Raw genomic sequence first — 24,332 nt, forward strand, 5'->3', positions numbered from 1 at the left:
AACTAAAAAGACAACAACAGCTCACTAATCATCCTATTTTGGGGATTTGAATGAAAATATTGTGCCCAGTAGATGACCAGTTTGCAAGACAGCACACAGTGAAGGGAAGAATTCCATCTAGTAATGTTTATATGATTCTCACTGAGTCTTATGAGAGTATTCAAAATACGTGAATTAATATCATTTAGGTAAAGTATAATGCAAGCAATACTGTTTACACCTGATGCAATTTTCATTCCACTGAGATTAAAGAAAAAAAGAAGTGTAATTTTAAAAAATATTCAGATCTGGTTTTTTGTGTTAGGAAATATATCTGTATGACTATATTATGCAGCCGATTTGTAAAGGGACTTTTAAAATCTCTGTAACTCTAGTGTCTGCCCATTGAATAATCTATTTTGTTTTTTTGTTTCTCACAATGCCCTTTACAGATGCGTCATTACCCTCTGTCCCATCTGGCAGATAGAAACAAGGCACAGAGAAAGGCTGGTGTGACAGAGAAATTAGTTTAATTGTTTCGAATCCTAGCCTACTTTCCTCACTAAAGCAGAATTCTAGGAATTCAAATGACCTAAAAAATAATTCAGATTTGTGGCTTAAATAGACATACTCTAATATGATAAAATAATGTACTTTATCTATTTTAGTAAAGGTAGTATATCAGTCATTTTTACACTTCTAGAAATTAACATATCTAAGTTGTTTTTGTAATGGGAGTCTGAATTTCATAAATGTTATCCGTGAAAACGAGGTAGATATCTGTTGGCATGTATGAAAAATAATGGTTTCCATAGAGAATCACAGATAGGGTGAAAGAATGAGAGATATTTATAAAACATTGAAATTATGTTTCTTTTATATATTATTTTTATATATATATTACTTTGAACAAATTACTACTGTCTTTCATTCAGTCAGTATCCTACCCAGATAAGTAATATGTCTGCAAATGTATTTTCCCTTGTGAAAAGCTGCATTCATCTTGCTTTCACAGTTTAACTTTCTATATGTCTGTGCATGGATTTGTTGCCATTTTTTTAAGGGAAAGATCTCATTGCCAAGTTTTCTGAAGAAAATTCTGTATAAAAATAATGTCTTTTCAAATGTTTTTGCAGCATCTGTAAAAGTGCTAAAGAGTATGTGTGAAAACTTTTATAAGTATGCAAAACCGAAAAAAATTAGAGTCTGTGTTGGGACATGGAACGTCAACGGGGGGAAGCAGTTTCGAAGTATTGCCTTTAGAAATCAGACCCTCACTGACTGGCTTCTAGATGCACCAAAGTTAGCTGGTATTCATGAATTCCAAGGTAGGATTTGTATTCTGTCAATTTTTTCTTGAAAACTCTTGAGTTTCATAATCAGATCATAATCATTAAAATAGCTATATGAGGTCTTGGTTCTTAAATTAATTATAAACAACAAACAGCTTTTTTAATATTTAAATGCAGATCGCAAAAGCAAGCCTGTAGACATATTTGCCATTGGATTTGAAGAAATGGTGGAGTTAAATGCAGGAAACATTGTGAATGCCAGGTAGGTGGTACAATCTATACAGCGCTGGTTTAGTTGATAATCAAATTTTTTAGTAAAATGTTATTTAAAAAAAATTTTTTTTCTCTTTTGTAATGGTTGGGATTAGCCTAGATTAATTTTTGACTGTATCCCAGTTCTCTGCCAGTTTCTGTGCCAGGGTTGCAGACTTCATCTCAGCTTTCCCTAGCAAAGCTGTGATCATTTAGATCATGTATAATGTAATCTCAAGGATCCAAACAGTCAGTACTTGACCATATTTTGGATCGTACCTTCAGCAGCCCCTCAACTTTTCCCTTCATTTGACACTTTGAAGGAATTTACCTCCAATGCTCATAGTGTTTTGCAGTCTCTGTGCCTTCCTACTGCTGGGAACAGCGAGTCCTGTGAAATTCCTTCCAAAAGCATGTATTGTTGGTATGCCTTTATATAGTGTCTTGCATCAGGTTTTGATCTGTGTAAAGAAAGGCTTCCTTCCATACTGTTAGTTTTTGCTGTCATTCCATGTATTACATGTATATATTACCATGCAGTTTGGATTTTTCACCCCTAGCTGAGTAGGTTATGATGATATATTTTTACCAGTGGAGGGTGATATAGTGATGAAGTCTTTATCTGTAGTCCTAAGATCATATTCACTTTGTCCATTGTTTTGTCTGCCTGTTTTGCATGTTTTCTGGTGTTAGCAGGCTTTAACTCATTGGAAGAAGTGCCTAAAGCCTATAACACTGTTTAGCCTTTGCACAGGCTTTTGTCCTGAGGACAAAGTGGCAGTTTGTCATCCCCTAATTTCACACTATGTCTAGTTAATGCTGTTTCCAGGTCTGATATTTTTCATTTATATCTAATGCTAGCTCTGAAAACCATAGTCTGTTAAGTCTCCAAGGAAGTTTCTTCTTGATCTAAGACCATGGACATCTTTGTTTTCCAATATTGACTGAGCTCTAGGCGAAGAAGTAACTCCCTAGAAAAATTCTTAGGTTTTGCTCCTCTAGTCTAGCCTCGGAAATACAGGAAAGATAGCCCTGGCTCCTAACACTGTCTGTGGTGTTGAGAAAAGTGAGGCAGCATTTTATGAGGCTGAATTTGAAATGATGATGTCATGACAGTGTATAGCCTGTGTCTCTGCTAGGAGGCATTTGAGCACCATTCATAACTTGGCTTTGGCTTACTACCCCAAGGTTTAGTTAACATTATTGTATGAAGTTTATTCACCTGGATCAACAGTTTAGATACCTGCTTAATTTGATTTATTTTAAAACTGGCATTTTTAATCTCACTGCTAGCACAACCAATCAGAAGCTCTGGGCTGCTGAACTGCAGAAGACTATATCAAGAGATTACAAGTATGTGCTGCTGGCTTCTGAGCAATTGGTGGGTGTCTGCCTTTTTGTGTTCATCAGGCCCCAGCATGCTCCTTTTATCAGGTCAGTGAACACACAGCTGTGCCCAAGTTGGGTTGGGTCACCTTCACTTTGCTTTGTATTGCAAGCTAATGTACAAGTATGCTAAGAAGCATACGGGGCTCTAAAAGAGCTGTTCCATCTTCTGGGGTACCAGTTGCTTAAATTCTTTTATCTTAGTTTTTAAATGCCTCATCTGTTGCCAAGAAAGCTTGAAAAGCTGAAGGGTTATATTGTTACCTGCTCAATAGCTGTTGGCACTTCTTAAAAATAGCGCAGTGGCCTTACTGCTGGAAGAACAATGTGAAAATGTTCTCTTATCAACATAATGTCATACTCAGACATACTTAAAGCTATTAACTTCTGTGCCATTGTATTTGAAGGTTTAATAGATGTTTAACTCTTTTAGGGATGTTGCTGTTGATACTGTAAAGACTGGCATGGGAGGAGCCACTGGAAATAAAGGTGCAGTAGCAATTCGGATGTTGTTTCATACATCCAGTCTTTGCTTTGTCTGCAGTCATTTTGCTGCAGGGCAATCACAAGTTAAAGAGAGAAATGAAGACTTCGTAGAAATAGCTCGCAAGCTCAGTTTTCCAATGGTAAGCAACAGTGTTCAAATTCCATAACGAATGAGAAGTTAAACCCTTTGAGCTCCAGCAGTGTCATCCAAAAGCTCTGTTTATTTTTTTTCCCTTCCCCAGATTCCTGTGGAAATCAAATTTCCTTGGGTTAGAGGTCTCAGTTCCCACAATTTTTATTAGAATAGATGACTGCAGAAAGAATAGACCTTTTCAGTGCAATGACTGATAAGAGATGATGAAGCATGAATTCACTTGCATTAGGCATCAAGGATTTAGCCTAGGAAAGAGACTTTATAGATTCCTGACATGTAGTAGAGCTTTTGTAGGCACCGGAGTTAATCAATTATGAGAAAAAAATTCATGGGAAACAGCACAATTTTCAGTACACAAGAATGATTTTTGCTAACTCATTTTAACTTCTTTTTTACTCATTTTTGTCTAGTTGGATTTTACAGTTCTGTAGCATATTCTCATAAAGGATTATCAAACACCAAGTAAATAATAATTTTATCAGTGCAACAAAATGCTTCCTCAAGACTTAGAGCTGTTTTAAATTTTGTAGTCAAACTGTCCTTTGTTAGTTTCTATGGCATTGTGCAGGAGTCTGACATCTTATTTTACAGGGTTTTTTGATTTCTAAATTTGTCCCCATGATCATGTTTCAGTTTTTCTTGAAAGTACTGTTTTCTTATGGTCCCCAGAAACAGTCTCCTAAACGCTGCTGTTTTAATCTGCCAGTGTATCTGCTTTGATTTACTTAAGGGCAATGGAAAAATCAAAACAAAGAGGGAAGTAAAAGTTCTCGCTTTAAACCCTAGGTTTTGTTTAAACTAACAGAGTTAGTTGCCTCTCCCTAGCCATGAAAATTGTTTGTAACTGAAAAGTCTTCAATTAAATCTGAATAAGAAAGCCCTCAATTTGCAGTTTGTCAGGATATTGTGCCACAAGATCCCAGGGTAGTGTTTTCTTCTCCTTTGTAACCTCTTTGTGACACAGGTAGCAGTCATCATCTTAGAGCAGACTTCTAAAACGGGAGTAGAAAGATGAAGAATTTTAGAATCCAATTCAGATGATTCATGTTTCTTTAGAAATGCAAACTACATAAGAAATGTTACTTCTTCTTTCATATTCTATATGTGTGAAAACCATACAGTTGGCTATGTTGTTCTAACCATATGAACACTAAATACTAGCATGTATTTCAGTTGTGGTCATCAGCTAGAAATGATGCATATTTTAGAGATAAAAACTGAACTTCTACATCTGGAAGTAGTAAATTTGTCACTTGGTTGTTTGTAACTTCATTGTGTGCTTCTGTTTTACAGGGAAGGATGCTCTTTTCCCATGACTATATCTTTTGGTGTGGTGACTTTAATTATCGAATAGATATTCCAAATGAGGAGGTTAAGGACCTAATACGACAGCAGAACTGGGATCCCCTTATAGCAGGAGACCAACTTATCAATCAGAAAAATTCTGGACAGGTATCTTAAAAATATTACCACACTTAAGAATACTTTATTTTTCTTTTTGGCTTTAGCAATTTTCTGTGGTGCTTCTGTAAATCTATATCCTCAGCGTGTTTTACTTGCCACTTTTGTCCAGGTAGTGGCATGGAAGGGTGGGACGTAGCAACCTTTAGTAACTTATTTGTAGTAACTGACCTGAAGAGGCAGTGATACAAATACAGTGACTAGCTGCAGGAGTGAGGTTTTTCTTTCTCTTCTGAAAAAAAAGGTAACTTTATCATCTTTTTAGAACTTTGTGTTGGAGTTTACCAATTATAATATTTTTCTTTTTATCAGTGCAACTATTTAAAAAATATTTATAGAAGTTCTTTTGGTAACGTTACTGTTTACTTTAAATTGCTGCAGGTCTAACGCTGTTACTGTCATTCTGTTGGAAAATGGAATAGTCCAAACAGTAGCCTTTTTACTTACAAAGAAAAAGAGCATGGAATAACAAAGTCTGACAAAGCTTCAGATTTTAGATTTTTAGGGTTTCTTGGGAGGCAGCACGTAGCAATTAAAGGAATATTGGTAATGAATCAAATTTTGTGTGAAAGTGTGTATTCTTCCTTTCCAGCTTTATGTGGGAATGCTGTAGATGGTAAAATGAGAAACAATCCTCTGTTGTTAGTTTTGTCTGCTTGCCAGCACTTTGATCATAAGCAGTGTTTTTTCTGAATTAGAGTTCTCTTCCATTTGTACTGGTGTCTTGTGCACCAGAACAGGAGGAAAAACGCTTGATAATTTTTAATTTGTTTTTTTATATAGCCCAGTTCCTAGAGAGAGACAGAGATGTACGTTCAAATGGGCAGACAGCATGATTGTCTGTTAATTTGACCAAAACAAGAGAGGTGTAGAGGTCCTGGGGACACTGACAGGAGTTATAAAGCTGGAAAGATCTACGGAAACTACTGGAATATGAAAAAGACTCAAAATAGTCTCCTGACTGGGGAGAAGAAGGTGTAGTATTGCACTGTTGGGGTAATACTCCATTATTTGGAAGTGGCTGGCTGGGCAGCAGGGGCTAGCAGCTGGCTAGCGAGGGTACCTCCACAGTTGTTGCGTTGTAGCTATTGTAGTTGTGGTAGTTGGTTGTAGCTGTTAACAGGTGTATCTGCTGTCCAGTAAAGGTGTTTACATAGCAACTTTCTTCGTAAAAGCAGGTTAATAAATGATTACAAAAGACAAAGAAATTAATAAATTGTCTCAGAAGTTGCAGATCTTCTGACATTCTGACATTGATCATCTGACACTGATTTTTAAATTGACTGGATTTCAATTTATATTTCCCAGAAAAGCAGGCTAGCCTGTCATTTGATGCAGACTTGACTATTAGACCTAAGTTAGAGTTATATTTTACAGATTTCTGATGTGAAGGTAAAACTGCCCATATAAGATTAAACTCAGGACTGGAGCTGGTTAAGTTAATAAAGGGTTTTAGCTTATGACTAGTTTAAACACTTAAGGAGTTAGCAAATCTCCTGGCCTTCTAGGATCTTCTGGCTGTATGTGTTTATGTTGCAAAGTACCTAAGGGATTTTTTGATTCCTTTCAATTGGCTCTGTATCTCTAAATACTGTACATACTCTTGGCAGATAATTTCATATAATATCGCTCTCTTTTTATTCTGTTTTCTATTTGCTTGAGAAGAAATGGTGATATTATCTCTCTAATCTTTCAGTTCATATTGAATGTATTGAGGACTCTTTTTTTTTTTTTTTTTTTTTTTTTTTCCCTCCCCCCCCCCCCCCCCCCCCAACTCCTATTTATTGGTGGGGCATCTTGTGTCAATTTGGGGGAAAGCTTTGCATGTTCAGATCGGTACATAAAATATAAACCTTAATTCCCAACTTCTGCTGACACATGAGCATCTAATCAACTAATTGCAGTACTGTGAACAGCATCTGTGTTCTCGATGACCTCAAGTTCTGAACGACATTGGAGGAACAGTAGGTTGCTCATGAGCCTGGGTTTAAAGATGCAAATGTTGGCATAGTTCTGTTTAATGATGATCTGTCTGGGTCACTATTTAGTCTTAGTGGCAAATGTAGAATGTTTTCAGCAGATAAAATTTGGAGAAGGATTCATATTATCAAATGACTTTTCTTTGCTTTTTTTTGGCTTTTTTTTTTTTGAGATGTGTATACAGGTTTTCACTGTTATAAAAGAGAATTCTTATTAGTTTCAAGCTGTTTCCCATCTGTTTGTGTCTTCTAGCATGACACATAACTGCTTTGTTTCTTACAGATTTTTAGGGGATTTTTGGAAGGGAAAATAAATTTTGCTCCTACATACAAATATGATCTGTTTTCTGATGACTATGACACCAGTGAAAAATGTCGCACACCGGCATGGACAGATCGTATTCTTTGGAGAAGAAGAAAATGGCCTTTTGACCGATCAGGTTTGGGTGCTTCCTTAAATTGTTTAAAATATTGTTTTAACTGGCGTATATATAGAATCCATTTAGTGACATTCACAGTGCCAGTGATTTTGAGCGTCTGTCCCTGACTTTGTATGAGACACAAAGCTTATAATAGCATCTGCAATAAATACAGTGACACTGAATAGGATCAAGAATCAGATATCAGTTACTGATATTTTGGTAGTTCAAAAGTAACTTCTGTTTTTTTCTGTAAAACACATGGGTTTGGTTTACTTTTTCTCTTTTTACAAATAGCTTATTTTTTAAAGCATATTCTTGCAATCATGGTGTTTTTCCTTTTTTTTTTTTTTACTAATACTGAATGTAGCTGAAGACCTGGATCTTCTGAATGCTAGTTTTCACGATGACAGTAATGTCACTTATACATGGAATCCTGGTACTTTGTTGCACTATGGAAGAGCAGAGCTGAAAACATCTGATCATAGGTTTCAGTTTTATTTTATACATTACTTCCTAATCATTGAAGTTTGTTATTGTTACATATTTTGTTGCTCAGATACTGTGCTTACAGGTTTTTCTTTTGTATTTTTTTCTAAGGCCTGTGGTTGCATTGATTGACATTGACATATTTGAAATTGAAGCAGAAGAGAGACAAAAAGTTTATAAGGAGGTGATCGCGATGCAAGGACCACCTGATGGTACTGTAATGGTCTCCATCAGAAGTTCTTCAGCAGAAGAAAACTATTTCGATGATAACTTGATTGATGACCTTCTTCAAAAATTTGCAAGCTATGGTGAAGTTATACTTATAAGGTTAAAAAGACTTTTTACTTTTAATCTCTATTCCTCTTCATTGTTCCCACCTATTTTCTGAATAAAGTTACTTTCTTAGTGGGCATTTCAGTTATGATCTGCTTCATTTTTAACATTTAGATTTCACTTTTAATGTCTTTACAGTTGAAAATCGGTTTTACATACCTGTATGTGTCTCAGTTTTCAGACTTCATTTTCCCAGATACTCTATTTTTGAGATAGAGTATCATACTGACTTTGTCAGAAATTCATCAGAGTTAAAATTTGTCATTTATGTAATTTTATACAAATTTTGTATTCTAAAATTAGGTTAGTAGTTTTAAATGAACTGAAGATGAGAGGATTCCTGTGGATGTTGCATTTTCACTAAGCTATTTATTGAACTATAAGTGTTGTGGTATTTTGCTTGGGGGTTTTGGGGGGTTGTTTTGTTTTTTTGGCTTTCTTTTCAGAAGACTAAGAGCATAGTCCCAAGTTCATAGTGTGATGTAATGTGGAACACCTAATACAAATATCTAACCTGTAGCCACACAATTACTATTGAACATGTAACTATAGTCACGTAATTTTTAAGAGGACAGTGCTTCCACTGCGTGATACTTACCTAGTTCTCTTTTGCTTTGTTTTTTCTGTTGCAAGTATACATTCAGTTAAAACTTATTAGCCAATTATGTATATTTTAAGGAACCTAAAAACCCAATTCTTCTCCACCAAGTAAAACATTGAAAAACCTTTAAGATAAGAGCCTTCAAAAGTTAGTAGGTAATTTAATTATTGTTTCCAATGGACTTTGCAGGTTTGTGGAAGACAAGATGTGGGTAACATTTTTGGAAGGAAGTTCTGCTTTGAATGTTATGAATTTAAATGGTACTGAGGTAATGTAAAAATTACTGAACTTTTGTATAGCAAGATAAAATCCAAATTTTTAAAGAATACTTGGGTGGGTTGGGTGTTTTGTTTGTTTGCATGTTTTTAATTCTTAAAAGTTTTTCATATTCTGTTTTTCATAGACTGTTGCATCTAATCTTTTTTATTTTTACTTTTGATAGCCGTGTAGCATTATGTTGAGTTTCAAAAGCCAGCAGAGAGAACTACCAAACTTAATTTATTTTTAGGAGGAGGACTGTTAGAGAAATGAAGATCCCATATTGAGGGGCATCTTCATCCAATGAGCGATTTTTAATATTTTTTTTTTATAATTTAAAAAGCAGAGTTTTTAAACTGATTCATAATACAAACTCAAGGTATCATATTTACAGCCTGCAATTATTCAAAATTCAGCACTCCTGAACTGCAGTCACTTTAAAGTGTCAGAATTCCAGCTCTCATTGATTTCTGTAGGGTCAGTATTTAATCTTTGTAAAAATTTTAATTTTCGTGTTCAAATTTTTACTGATCTATGTTCCTGTTAAGACTTAGATCCTGTAATGTGATGTTTGCAGGTGGATCCTTTCATCTGCTGAGAGCTTCACTAACAGTCTGTGCAGGATAGGGGCTCAGTGTCATGTGTCAGTTTGCAGAATGAAGGCCTGCTGTTTTATCAGTCTCTAAAAATTACTTTATTCATGCAGTTTATAAGCAAGTCTGTTTTTTTCAGATCAGTGTTTCTGTCAGAATAAAGAAACCAGAAGCTTTCCTATTAACTGAAAAGGAAAATCTTGAGACAAGTTGTTAGTTTTTCTTTAGAAAAATATTAAGTAGTTGTAATTAACAGCTTAAACTACATAAATGTACTTAATTACCAAAATGAAGTGAAAAGGATAATTATTTCTGTGATGTGTCACTGTCATTGTTTAGTCCCAGAAATTCTGATAACTTCATTTGTGATATTTTCAGTAAATTTTTTTTTTCTTTTTAAATCTAGAATGCTGAATTTTAATGTACCTACTCTTAACAATTTCTGTTTTGTGCATACCTTTTTGGCAATTCAGCTACTAGGAAGGATTATAAATATAAGCTTGAAAAATCCAGATTGGATCAGAAGTTTGGAAGATGAAATGAATCTAGAGAAGATTAATATTGGGCTGCCTTCATCGACAAGCTCCACTTTGCTTTGTGAAGATGCTGAGGTTACTGCAGACTATGATATGGAAGGTTTGTTGGAATAAAGTATTCCTCATTTTGAAATGCTTACAGTCCTAAATAATGTGGTTAGTTTAATGCACATATCAGGACTTTAATTTAACAAGTTATGCCCATCTAGAACAGATAAATTAGAAATCCCATTATTTCCAACAGTGTCTTGACAACTTGTTGAGCAGTGTCAGTTTCCATTGTATCTCTAGGTTTCACTAATTTGCTGACATTCTCTTTATTCTTCTCACTTTATCCTGTGACCTACCCTCTGAAGGTCACTTAATTCAGGCAACTTTTAATGTTCATGAAGACACCCTATAAGCAGGATATACACAACTTCAGAGTGCAAAGCAATTATTTTTTTGCCAATACACATAATAGATTAATAGGACTAATGAGCCTCCATGCTGACCACTGATATGCTTACCACTCCCAAGAAGACACCTGGTGAGCCTTTGACAGGCAGGCAAATATGTGTTGGGCAAGGAAACCTTCAACCTCTATTGCTTCTTGGAACAGGCTGATCTTTGGCATTGATGAGTTGCTGTTTTCAGGTTCCGTGGTTTTTATCAGTTTCGGTTTTTCCCTGAAGGGAAAAGTTAAGTTGCTGAATATCACTGTTGCAGCAATTGTGCCTCTGCTTTTTTGTTTTTCTTTACTTGCATGTTTCTAATCTATGTCCTTTGTCACAGCTTATTTTTTAATCTATTAATTAATTTTTATGAAAGGTCTGCTTCAATCTCTTCTCTACAATAAAATATATTCTTCTTATATCGTTGGCAAGTAAAACAGCTGTTTTTCAAACAGCAGCAAAAAACCCACACACACCTTACCTGCTGACATTTTCTGTGTGTATTGCATTTCCACATGTATTTTACATGGTTGTTTTTTTGTCAGTTCTTGAACAGATGTACTTTCTAGGTGTAGTCATTGTGTCTATGTTGATTTATTCTGAGTAGCTCATTTGCTTTGAATTTCTATCCAAGCTCCTTAGTGGCAAACATTATATTGCAAAAGTTTCAAGAAAAGAGATGGCAGCTATATATACTGGAAAGAGTAGACTAAGGTTTTTTTGTACAGGTATTTCATAAAGGAAGTTATGTATTGGTAAGGGTACAGATACAGGAAACCTGTATGAAAAGTTGGAATTTGCGTTAGTCTTAGTGTCATAAGATACTTCGTCTGTTTTCCAATGCAGGTAGGAAACAGGACTTCAACATTTTAGACGCCTGTATGATTGGTTGATATTATTAATAGTCTTACGTGAAATAGTATGATCCCCTTAAAATGTGACATCTCAAATCCCACAAGACTCTTAAATCAAGAGCTAAAATCTAATTTGCAGCCTGTTTACTCTGTTACTGCTGAGCAGTGCACAGTTGAAGCTGGAACTTCTGTAGATTGTGTGTCGTTCATGTACCTGAAGAGAGGGAAGCCTAGAAGTTATGGAAGAATGGATTACTATGGTCTTATTGGAGTGTGATGCAGTAATTGTCTATTTTAGGCATTTTGAATATCAACATAAAAATATTCTAAATTGACAGTTTAATTTTCAAAGGCACGTCCACGTTGAACCTTATTTTTAAACATCATTCCACCTTTTCAAACAGAAGGTATTAAAAATAGCAGATATCTTGAAATCCCGTGCCCAGCCTTCCGAAGAATAAGTGAAGCTTGCAAACCAAGGAAATGATTTTTGCAGACATCTTCTTTGTAAAGCTACATGTTTCTTAGACTAAGCAACATTGCAGTTGCCACACTATAATTACCTATAGTATATATCTATAATACATATTGTGCATTTGGAGTATTTTCAACTGGGTTGAATACATATGCGTTCTTCATGTGTAATTTCATGATGCAAGAATCATATTTTGGTTGTTGAGCTAATTCCTTGGAACTTGAGGGCTTTTTGCAGAAAATTCCATGCCCAGAATCAGTTTATAATTCCCCCACTTTTTAAAATAAGTAACTATTGTTCCCTTTATTTATCATGCTTTTTCTTTTTTGGGGTGGGGTTTGTTATTTAGGAGACATTGATGACTATAGTGCTGAAGTAGAAGAAATCCTTCCTCAGCATCTACAGCCAACTTCAAGCTCTGGTCTTGGAACCTCCCCAAGCTCTTCACCGCGTTCCAGTCCCTGTCAATCACCTACGCTGTCAGATGGACCTATGCTCCCAGTGAGACCAAGCCGAGCACCAACAAAAACTCCTGGACCACCTGTTTCCACACACAGTGTGTATTACATTGCTCAACTGCCTCTGTTACTACTATACAATCTGGCAGCTCTATGGCCCAGTGGTAGAGTACTAGCTTATAGATTATGTTTAATAGAGCTTTTAAATTAGTATAAAAGGCTATTCTTGTCATTATCTAGCTTTTTACGCATAAGTGGCCTTGGGCAAATCACCTCATTCTTTGCATCTTGGTTTTCTTAATGGGCAGCGGAAGAGCTTTGTTTCCCGAGTCTTATTTGGAACAGTGTCTACTGATCTACACTGCTGCAAACTACCTAACTTGCTGTAGTTCTTTAGCATTTCATGATGAAAGAGACATCTCAAAAAGTTATGTGATTAATAGGCTAAGTTGATTAGCTTGTAACCTCTGTTCAAAAATTCTGTTGCAGTGTGTCAGTATAATCCTAGTTCACTTTACTCATACTCTTCAAATACAGCCCATTTCAATTAACGCTCCTGTCAGCTGTAGTATGTAAATTGTAATCAGCAGATTTGTAAACTGGTGTATAATATGAAAGCTTCTGTTTAAACACAACTTTATTTTAGTGACAGCGTGGACATTTAGAAATACAGTGTTTGGAATGGCTTCTAGAACAGTTTATTCAATGTAATTTGGAGTAACTTTACAAAGACTGCTAGAATGCCTTCAGAATTCCCCCGTAACTTTTTTTTTCCAGAGCACTTAGTTCACAGATAAGGGCCAAAATCAAAATTTGGAACTCTGCAATGTGTAAGAGTGTTCAGGATTCCATGAAAAGCATATACTGATTAAAGCATATAAGACAAAAATCTGTTCTTAGGAAATCTGCTTCTTTTCACCATTGGTTTATTCCTCTTGTTTTCTCTCTATCAAAAACTTCTCTATCATTGTTTCCAGGGCTGGGAACTGACTGTCTTCTCTATGAAAATAACTTGCTATTAGAAAAGCTTTACTGTGATTAAAATGTACAAGTGATTCATTTTTGCATTGTTTTCTGTCACGTTCTTCAGCTGAATTTCAGCTTGGTACCCAGCAGAAAGAGTCTTCTCAGAGCTTGGAGCCTAAGCGTCCTCCACCACCTCGCCCTGTTGCTCCTCCTGCACGCCCCGCTCCACCACAGAGGCCACCTCCACCATCAGGTAATGCAGTGATGTATATCAGGTAGTCAGGAATATTCTGTTTCAAGTCTGTGAGATGAACTTTGAAGTCCACAGCCAAACTATGTGTTATATTGTTGGTTTGGGGCTCAATGGAACATACCATTTTTTCACTAAAATTTTTAGTTGGTACATTTAATAGCAATAACAGCATGGGAAATAACAGCATTTTTCAGTACCATTTAAATATTATTGTCTTTGCTTAGTGAATAAGTTTTAAAATTTTTATAACTTTATTTTCACAGTTTAAAAATGTGGGCCTCCTACAGCAGTGTTTGCTCAACATTCCATTTTTATAGTATCTTCATTTTTAAAATAAAAGATACATAGTCTTATGCATTCATTGATTTATATTCCTTTAATTTTGGCATCAGTATATATGCATTTTTTCATGTCCAAGTTTTTAATGTTGAGTTCATCTGGATCATCTGAAAATGTAAACAATTGAGCACTAAGAGAAACTGGATGTACAGAAGCATATGGGCAACATAGTTAATAACAAACTGACCCTTGTCATATTTAACTTTCTCATTCTTTTTCTTCCCTCTTACTGTACTGATATTTTTCATTATTGCTGCATTCATTTCTTAAATACTGTAAGGCGGTAGGAGTCCTGCACCTGCTAGAAAAGAATTTGGAGGTAATGATTTTAATTGTTTTCAAATATGACTACGTAGCAAAACTACTATGGTGGTCTGTTGTGACAATACTTAATATGATGATGTCCAAAGGTATAAAAATGGGTAATTCTTGAATGTCAATGTAATTTCTTTCTCAGGGTTTGTATCCCCCTCTGAATTACATTTGACTTTTTAATGAAAAAATATTTTTTCAGAAGTTGGTACATTCTAGTCAGAGAGATTGAAGTTGTTCTGGGTTTGTATTACTTTGTCTTGGTAAAAATATACCCAGCTAACTTTTCTGTGAAAGCAGAAACTTGTCTTTAGTTATGAAAAGGCTAGCTTTTTTCCTCACAGTCCGTGACAAGGAGCATTGTAAAATGGATTGTGATTGTAGCTACTTGCAGTGATTATCCATTAATTAATTGTTCAAGTTGAAACTACTGCTAATCTGGCCCAGTTTCCCTCGGATGATCACCAGTTAACAGAGCGCTCCAACTCACTGAGCCATATTTGTTTCTAAGCTGAACACTGACATATGGGTAGTTTATTTTCTGTTTCCAAGTCTGACATGTGCTCCTAAGCCTTTCCTAGAGACATGAAACATCCTCCATAGTTCTTGGAACTAGCATGTACTTCAGAAACACAAACTTAGCAAGGGAGTTTATTCGGTTACTTTGAAGGCACTGGAGAGCTACAGGTCTTTACAAAGTAACAAAATCCTGAAATAATTCTACCCTAATTCCTTCCCTTTTGATAATGCTGAAGGCTTTATCAACCCTTCAGGCTAGTTTTGTTTTTTTCCAGCTTGATCTGGTTTTGCATGTAATAATGACTCACACGTTCTCAGAAGTGCTTCTTCTAGAAACTAATCTTTGTCCTTTGTCACAGGCTTCATAGTTGAGCTGTCCTGCTTGGACTTAAATCAGCTCATTAATATGTGGGATAGAGTGAGAATAGTTAGTGGCTCTGAAATACTTTCTTAATGGCTTTTCAGACGCTGCCACTCAGGTGGTAGGAAAGAGGGTTTTTTGAGAAAATAACTCAAAAGTTTTGAGCAATCTGAGAAAATAAGTAAACTGTTTTACATAGTATATAAATATCAGCTAACTTATTCTGATGTCAGGCAGAGATGTGCATGGCTCGTAGATACAGTTGAGGGGAGGAGGTTATTATGCCAAAGGCATAGTATTTCGAATTAGTTAAAATGCTGAAGTTTTAGAAAATAGCCAGTTTATACATAACGTGCAACATACATGAGATTGAATTCATTGTACTACTTCAGTCCTATATAGCTTTATGTGCACTGACACAATCCCATTTGCCTAGTTTGTCTCAATTGTGCAAAGACCAGCCTTCTTTTTTGACCGTCTTTCCCAACGTAGCTTTCCATAAAGAATTGTAACTTAGATAAAACTTGCTTTTTATGCAGTCTTTTAAAAGAGATTGTAGTATATTTTTTTCATGTATTATTCTGACCTAAAGCTCATCCCAGTTTTTCTATCCTCTTCATTTTCTGCTCATGGCATACATTTATAAGGCATAATGCTTTGCTTTTCAGTGGTACTTAAGCTCACCTCTGAGCAAGCTAGCACAGGACTGGAAGCAGTATAAATGTCATAGTGTGTTACTGTGCTCAGGGAAATGGCATCTGTTTCTCTTACCTAGAATGATGGCTCCTAAAGCACTGTGAAGATATCCCTGTGTACTGTATAAGTGCATCAAACCTTGTTTTTAGACTTCTGTAGCACATGCAAAGTGACATTGATCATGTCTTTAAATTGTTGTGCATTTTAAACGTTGCTTTTTTTTTTCCTCATGTTTTTTAACCTTTTTTCTCAGTGCTTCACTCCCTTCAGTGCCCATAACATTTCTTCTAATGGCTCAGTATGCTTTGAAGATGGCAGCAGGATTTGGGCATCTAAGCTTTTTTAGAGTTTGGTCATATTTTACATCAGAAGTAACTCAGAATTCAAGGATACAAGCCTATGTACTCATTGCAGGGGTTTACAAAGTGTAGACTTTTCACTTGCTAATATGAAAGATTTCCACTGAGGATTTTATAAGCTCTCAGTTGTTTATAGCTAAAAATGAAAATGTTGCACTTGTTCACCCAAGATTTTTCTTTAATACATTACAGAGTAAATTCTTATAGAAGATTAAAAATTATAAAGGCTGCTAATTGTCAATTACTTGAAGTTAAAAAATAACATTTGGGTTGGGGTTTTTTTCCCTTTAATAATACTAGTCAGACTTTTCCAGACTAATGCAGGAAAGGCTTATAGTTATCTTTTACCATTGTTTTAAACTGTTAAAATGGGGTTAAGATTGAGAGAATGCACAGTATTTTCAGTATATGCAATAACTTGGGCAAAATGCATTACACTTTCACTGTGATTATCCTCCAAATAAATAAAATAAACCTAGAAAATACAGTAGTAAAGTTGACATTAAAAGAAATGCAAGTATGTTAAACTATGAAAATACATGCACCCAAGCAGCAAGTGCTTATTAGTGTACACTGATACTTATAGTCACACATTAAACTTAGCCTTGCGAGAAACATTCAACATCTTTATTTTTCCCCTGTAGCTTTTTTTTTTTGCCCCTTTTTTTTTTTCCTAGAGCAGAGTTCAGGTTGTTTGGGTGCATTAGGATATGGCTGTCACTTTGAAAAAGTTTTTTTTTTTTTTGTTTTGGTTGTTTGGGGTTTTTTTAAATATGGGGAAGAGCACCTTTCTTCTTTTCTTGCTGAAGAAGGAATGTTCAGTAGTGGAGGAAACAAGAAGCCTGAATGCTAAAACAGTAAATGCATTGTTCAAATGTAGGCAGACGGCCTAGATTTCGTGTATATATATACACATGCGCGCGCACATGTGCACATATACGCACGTTTTACATTATGAGAAGTTGAGGTTGCTTTATTTTCAATTAAGCTAATGTGCAAATGTAATCTTTGCAAAACATGCAGTTCTGTCTGAAAGATGTCAGGGCATAAGCTACAGGTTGTTTCTGTGTAAATCCAACCTCTTTCCTTAAAATACTATTTAAAACAAGTATGTGATATCTTTACTTGCAAAATACTGTTTCAAACTGCAATAGAGATTTCAAGCTATATACAGACTACAGCAAAAGTTTAAAATTATACCCAAAAATATGTTTCAGGTTCAGATGTACATTTTTCATGTCCTTAAGATTAAAATCTTCCTATAATCCCAATTGTGATAGCATTATCACAGCACCATAATTTTGCTTTATCACTGTTGAAGATTATTAAGTGAAATTCAGGGTATTTGACCTTTATGCCCTTTCTCTCCCATATAATGAATATTTTTAAATTTGCAAAACTTTTTAAAATCCTTGTGCACAGAAGTCTTCCTCTGTATGGTGCACCAACATATGTCTATGTGCTGTGGTCAAAGAGGCTCTCCCCCTTCCTTCTCCTGAAAGGAGTTGACTTTATTAATCATATTGCATAAAATAAGATTTGCTTAACAAGAGCATCCTGAAAATACCTATTCAAAGTATGGGCTGAGTTGAGCTTTGGGAGGGGAAGGTCCAGAAGATCTGTGAAATGAGTAGGCTAGTTCCTTGCTCTTGGAGAGGTTTTGTTGTGTCCATTTCCATTAATACTCTGAGATGAACAGTTAGCTTTTTGTCTCTGTAACCACAGAGAGTTCAGAGGAGTGTCCTGTACTCCGTTGGTCTGCTCTCCACCTCCATTTATTTTCCTCTGGTTAGCAGGTAGGCTTCTCATAGCCTATGGATTACCACTTTCTTTTCTCCCCCAGGGTTCCTCTGGGTTGCACGGGAGAAGGGCAGAGCTAGTACCTGAAAGCAATGAAATGTTCTCAGGCAGTGCACTCCTCGTGTGCACCCTCCTTACAAACGCCCTCTGTTCACCTCTCCTCAGTACTGCTTCTCTCATAGAGAAGTTCACTGTCAGAAACTTTTGCAATGGAAATCTAATGTTAATTGGCAGAGCCTGGAACTCACCCAGAATATATAACATATGCTAGTATTTAACATCTTTGAACCAGATGTTCAGCAAAACCAGAGATCTGACATCTCTAGAGATAATCACGTACCAGCCTCATCTGCAGCCTTCACTCTTCCTACTCTGAGTGACACCTCCACCCATATCTGACAAAATTCACAGCACTCTTTCCAGATCATAGAGAGCTCCTGAGCAGATACCACACATTGGCACATGATGAGAAAGCATGAGGCTGTGTCATCGCTAAGGCAAAAGTTGCTTTTAAGGTAGGCTTCTTGAACACTGGCTCCCTTTCCTTCCTCTATACTTGAGCCACTCCAGAGTTGCCAGATATTGCTGTTACTTTTTCCTGTGCGCATGCCTTAAGGATTTCTCCTTGCATACCATCTAGTGTTATTTATGTCCTGCCATGTTTTTAGCATACAATTTTATGGACCCAGTATATGCTTGATCATATTGCAGAAATAATTCAGCATGGTTATGCATGATTGAAAATCTTCTTTCTCTCAATCTGAACTGTAACATCTACTGTGCACCAGTTGATACAGCTTTCCCAAGTACAGAGTGCTGCTCGGAGATAACTTAATACAATTCTGTAGGATACAGTACATTATATAAAGTGGGAAACTTATTTCTTCCATAAAATTGCTTATTCAATTGTAGTCTTGGCAGAAACATACTACATAGTATTCTCCTACATGACAGGAAGCAGACTTAATGTTGCAGGGTATAACTGATGTACCTGTTTATTTTCAAGTTTTTGAGTATAGGTATGTGCTCTGCTTTAGAAGAGTTTCAAGACTGACATTTAATATCATTCTGAATTTACAAAAGTTTGTGGAGAATGAATACTGAAGAAATGAAATTCGCTTTCAGCTGTAATGTAAAATTGAAATAATACATGTTTCTAAACATGATCGTACTTGCTGATCTCTAATTTGTATCAGTCTGGTTTCCCCATGCTGCTACAAACAGTTATCTCCTACAAGTAACTATAATCTAGCTAGGCCATTTTTAAATTATGTAAAGCTGTCTTGTGGCAGTGTTCTTTCTGGTTTTACTTTCTCAATCTACTGCTTTTCTTATGCAATGTACAGCTTCTCTTCTTTCTCTGAAAAGGTCTTGGAGCTCCTCCCAGTCCTGGGGTAGCTAGGAGAGAAGTAGAAGGTAACATAACAATTTTTGTATTCTAGAAATGGATTTCTAATTTAATACCAGAGTAATATTATTGCCCTTGTGACACTAAAGGTGGTTTCATGAAGGTGTTTATTGTGTAGGATCTTTCTTCTTTTATTTAACATCATTTCCAGACAGCCAAGTTGCTTCCTGTTTTTCAGTGATGGTATGAATTGTTATAGAAGGCAATCTTCATTTATGAAAAATAAAGTGAAAATTTAGAGTGCACTAATCAAGAAGAATGCTTTCAAGCCTGACTCTCAGAGGAAGCTGTAGCTGACTGAACGTTTAACTAAATCAGGAATCTAGGAAGCCTAATTTTTCTTAAAGAACTGCATATGTTCATATATCTCAGGGAGAGAAACTTCCATTTAAATAATTTAGCCTATAATGTAATATTTTTCTCTTTCTAAAGAGCACAGTGTAGGTATTTTGATTCTGATACCTAAATGTATGTGATACACATTTACGAGAAGCATTTCTTTTGCATTATTCTAGTTGGAGTATGTGTGTATAGTGCTGAATGGGTCCTGGTTTAGCCATGAGAGCAGAGACATGGTTCTGGGTTTCTTCCTATCCCCTCAGGAATGTGTCCCTTTGTAGCAAATATAGGTATGGCAATAAAAGTCCTAATATAGTCACCGTCAAGATGTCCTCCTGTATCCTACAATTAATTTTGTCTATATTGATGGTTCATTTTTCTAAATTGGCAAAATCACTATATGCATAGAGTAGTTCAGGTTAGAAGGCACCTCTGGTGGTTATCTAGTCCAACCTCCTGCTCAAAGTAGGGCAAACTGGCGCCAGGTTGCTCAGGGTATGAGTTGCATTACTGAGAACTGTACCCAGAAACCCATTCTAACCAGTTCTAAGAAAGCAGGATTGTCTGACAACTGGAAGCCGATTTGATAAACTGTCTTGTGTACCACAGAGTATTCCTTCCAGTTACTGTAACTGACATGGTGATTTTACCTTCCTGGGAAATAGGCAACAGAAACACAAGCCAGAATCCTAAACCTCTTTGCCTGTTAGAAATTGTGCTCTTGTCTGAGGTAAAGGTAATTTTTTCATATCTTGCACTTCACAACTTGAATGTCGCATACAAGGTTGTCATTAGCATCAGCATGTAAATGTTGAGGTTGGTGCTGTAATATATTTATCCCATAAACAAAGAGAGTAGGTTCAGGAACTTTGGTGTAGACCCTGTAGATTGCTGAATCCTGTATAATTACAGATGTACTCTTCTGATCGCATGATTTTTTGAATCAGCATGTTACGTAAGTTCTTTTTGTTTTAAAGACTGCTGTTAGAACATTTGCAGAATATGCTAAGAAAGAAAACAACTTCTTCTAGCACAATCGAGAACACAGGGTACCTGTACAAGTGGTCGTCTTTAGCTTGCAACAAATAGGAGGTGATTTGACTTCATTTGTAATTAGAAGGGTCAAATTACTTCACGTGTGACATGGGATAAAAGTGTGCTAGAGTAACAGCTTAGCTGACTTTAATATGTAACAACTTTAAAAAAAAATCACTAATGTTTTTTTGCTCCCATTTCCATTAGTGGTAATGTACCGTTGCCATATGATACCCATTTGTAGCTTATCTAACAAAGATAATCTGATTTTTTTTCCATGCTTCAAAGCACAAAAAAGTCCTGGAACACAAAGAAAAGATAACTTAGGTAATACAGATACATGCTTTGTACTAATTATAATACAGAAAGAAGTGGGGTTTGAAATATGTTCTAAGTCAGCGATCTCTAATATCTGTTCCAGTTCGTAATCAGCCTCCACCTTCAACTGGAATTCCAAGCACAGGAGCTGCTGGATATGGTACAACCAGACCAGTAGGTATTCTGTCTTAAAATAATTTTCCTCCTAAGTTTCTACAGTTTATTATGCTGGTGGTGGGGTTTTGTAAATCATAACAGATGTAAGAAAACTGCAAAATTAACTAGTCATTTTACATCTTATATGAGTTAATTCCCTCAGCATTTCTTTTCTGTTGACTAAAAATACTCCAGAATACATATTGTTTTGCACTCTATGCAGTCACTTCATAGGCTCCCAAATAATACCACATTTTACATCCACTTTCAAATAACTGCGAAGTACAAAGTTATTCTTTGTATTGTATGTTCCTGTTGACTACGTTGCTGATTTGGTATGATAAAATGTATTCTCTTCTGTGCTGAAATGTGTATCCTGGTGGCAGTTAACTGCTTGCAGGGAGTTAATGTATTACATAGCCAGTTGATGTATTATATTGCTGATTACTTGATGTGTAACGGAATTTTGTACCTTGTTTTAAAACTTAATTTTGATAAAAATCTTCATGTAAAAACGAAACATTCAGCTACATTAACAAAACATTCAACAAACGTTAGTTCTGCATTTCATTCTTTTATTTGTGGAACTGAACTGAAGGAAGTTAATGAAGGATTTATGGGCATTTGAATGCTTCACTACAAGCAAGAAGTCAAGAGATGGAAGACATCTGCCGTATTTCTCTTAACAGCACCAAGTAGGAGCCTTGCATTAGGGAAGGAGAAGGTGTTTTAATAGCTATAGGTCTTCTTAAAGAATTACTAAGAAATGGTATTGTTTGTTGATAATTCTTTAGACTTTGCAGCTTATTTCAGAGAGAATTTTTGCAGCAGCATGAAGGGCTTTTCTTTCTATGTCTACATCAACCACAGTATTTGTGCTTACTTTGTTCCCTCTGTTGTGGCTGTTCCAGGCTCTTTGACTTAGATCACACCTCTTTATACCTGGATGTTTTATAGACTAAAAAGCAGCAAAAGCTGGCTCTTTCTTTCCAGTTTCTTGGTCATTAGAGAACTTTGTTTTCCTTCTCTAAGGCATTTTGCTCTTCTCATTGGGATAATGTTCACAACGACACTGACAGGATGGAGATTACGCATATGAGTCTTTAGTAAGGCTAAAAAGCATTCTGCTTGCATAAATGTCAGTGGGATAGATACTGGTGAGGTTTTTGACCTATCTACAAATACAGCACCTCTTCTTTAATTCCTTATCTTTCTTTCAGGTAAAGTGATAGACCAGTTGTTGTGAATGAGGGAGAGAGTGAGTGTGAAGAAGCCATTAAAATAAAGATGCAGCTAACCACAAGAGTTTAAGTTAACTTAATATCAATTTGTTTTATAAAAGGTTGTAGAGTCCTTTTCCAGCTTTTAAATGAGAAAGAAACAAAAGAACGCTGCCAGCTGTGCAGAGATATAAAGTTCTTGTAGAGGTTAAAGGAGTTGTACCTTACTGGTATTGCCATTTCTGTTGTACTCTTGTACAGTATTGAAACCACTGAAAACTACTATTGAAGGCCACCACTGAAATCACTTTTTGCAGATTCATTTTTCTCAAAGAGATTCATTCTCACAGTGAACAGTTCTTGATCTCTGCACTTTTTTATTATTTTCCTAGAAATATAAAATGCCCTCTTCTGAAATTTGGATAAAGAAAACTTGGTGTACACTGGAAAGAATGTATTCATTTATCACCATGTGCCTCACTGATTTTGGTTTTTGTTTTTTGTAATCTGGAGCTAGCACAGGATTTGCATTTCTAAATCAAAATAGTTCAATTAAAAAATCTGGTGTACATAAGAGACTCCACCAGTATCTTGGAATAGGCATAAGTGCAAGAATTTTTGTTCATATTATTAAGACAGAAAAAAATGTAGTACTGTTCTCTTGTGCTGTGCTTTTCAAAACCCAGGCTGGACTAGTTAGAGCTGCTTGCCAGTGTCCAGAAAGAGCCACAGTGCTGCAATTGCCAGCATAATTTGATAAGACAGAGCTTACTGCATCTCTTCCTTTGCAGACATTGAGATTTTCTTTAAAAAACCCCCAAGCAAACCAAAACAAACACCCCCTATCCCCCCACCCCCACCCCCCGCCCACAAAACAAACAAAAAATGTAATAGAAGGTTTGGAAAAACATCTCCTAAGATGTGCTTGGATTTTCAAGCCTTAGCTCAACCCTTATTTGGATTTCCTAACTGACATTGTTTCTTTCCTTTTTCTCAGGTTGTTTTTTGGGCAGCATTTCATTTCATGGATTTCAGGACCAGGGACAGTAGCCACAGTGGGCGCTGCTTCTCACTGAGTGGTCCTGTCTGTATCTTTTCTCTTCCAACCTTCCCCCCCACCCCATAATACATTTTGGCATTCAATCCAATCATCCTTCTGGCTACTTTCAGAATATTCAAAGAAATGACAAAATGCATCTTGGCAATTAAAGGAAAAACAGATATTTCAGAGGTTAGGTGGGTTAAAGCATTTAGAAAGATGTTAAATGGACTCAGCCAAGCATAATGAATCAGATGTTATATGAAGTCTTTGAAGCAGAGTACATACACCTAGTAAAAGTAAGATCAAGGATGATACTTGTTTTGTAGTGCTGAAGTTTCTTTTCTTGTTTATGTAGAGAGTTGTGTAATAGGGTTTGCTCTGAAAACCATTTCTGGAACATGCACTGTTACTAAGATTTTGTCAGAATATACCAAGTACACAAAATTTTAGAAGAAACAAATCTTACAAACTATCTTGCCTCGTGATCTTTTTTTTTTTCCCCCCCTGAAATCTGGCATTTTTATTATAATGCTTTACATTCAGCTTTCAGGTGTGGTGTTTGTAATTCACTCTGCTTCAGTTGTAATCTGGAATAGTTTCCCATTTCTTTTTAAATACTGATGTAGACTTTTAAATTTTGTTTTATGAGAGCAATTCTGTTTCCAGCCTATTAACTTCTATTCCAACAAGTTTGGGAAGACTCCGGCCTTCAGATGAGGCAGAATATATGTTTCATTAATACTGTTTGCTGAGGAACAGGAGTAACTGCC

At 35.9% G+C, this 24,332-nt stretch overlaps 1 protein-coding gene across 7 annotated transcripts in view; it reads left to right on the plus strand.

Annotated features, from left to right (window-relative positions):
- The window catches only part of SYNJ1 (synaptojanin 1), a 68,648-nt gene that overhangs the window by 34,565 nt on the left and 9,751 nt on the right, over window positions 1-24,332 (plus strand). For 5 of the 7 annotated variants that reach the window (XM_010585256.1, XM_010585255.1, XM_010585260.1 and 2 more), the window contains 14 exons: window positions 1,116-1,307; window positions 1,449-1,533; window positions 2,817-2,957; window positions 3,343-3,535; window positions 4,843-5,001; window positions 7,273-7,429; window positions 7,779-7,896; window positions 8,009-8,224; window positions 9,021-9,099; window positions 10,156-10,318; window positions 12,331-12,537; window positions 13,530-13,658; window positions 19,413-19,460; window positions 21,248-21,318. In XM_010585256.1, the coding sequence (XP_010583558.1) occupies window positions 1,116-1,307; window positions 1,449-1,533; window positions 2,817-2,957; window positions 3,343-3,535; window positions 4,843-5,001; window positions 7,273-7,429; window positions 7,779-7,896; window positions 8,009-8,224; window positions 9,021-9,099; window positions 10,156-10,318; window positions 12,331-12,537; window positions 13,530-13,658; window positions 19,413-19,460; window positions 21,248-21,318 (1,958 nt within the window). The remainder of the gene's footprint in view (window positions 1-1,115; window positions 1,308-1,448; window positions 1,534-2,816; window positions 2,958-3,342; window positions 3,536-4,842; window positions 5,002-7,272; window positions 7,430-7,778; window positions 7,897-8,008; window positions 8,225-9,020; window positions 9,100-10,155; window positions 10,319-12,330; window positions 12,538-13,529; window positions 13,659-19,412; window positions 19,461-21,247; window positions 21,319-24,332) is intronic. The other 2 variants (XM_010585257.1, XM_010585263.1) reach the window with 1 other exon arrangement.

The sequence above is a fragment of the Haliaeetus leucocephalus genome, unplaced genomic scaffold (assembly GCF_000737465.1).
Source record: "Haliaeetus leucocephalus isolate CR32 unplaced genomic scaffold, Haliaeetus_leucocephalus-4.0 Scaffold93, whole genome shotgun sequence".
Lineage (NCBI taxonomy): Eukaryota > Metazoa > Chordata > Aves > Accipitriformes > Accipitridae > Haliaeetus > Haliaeetus leucocephalus.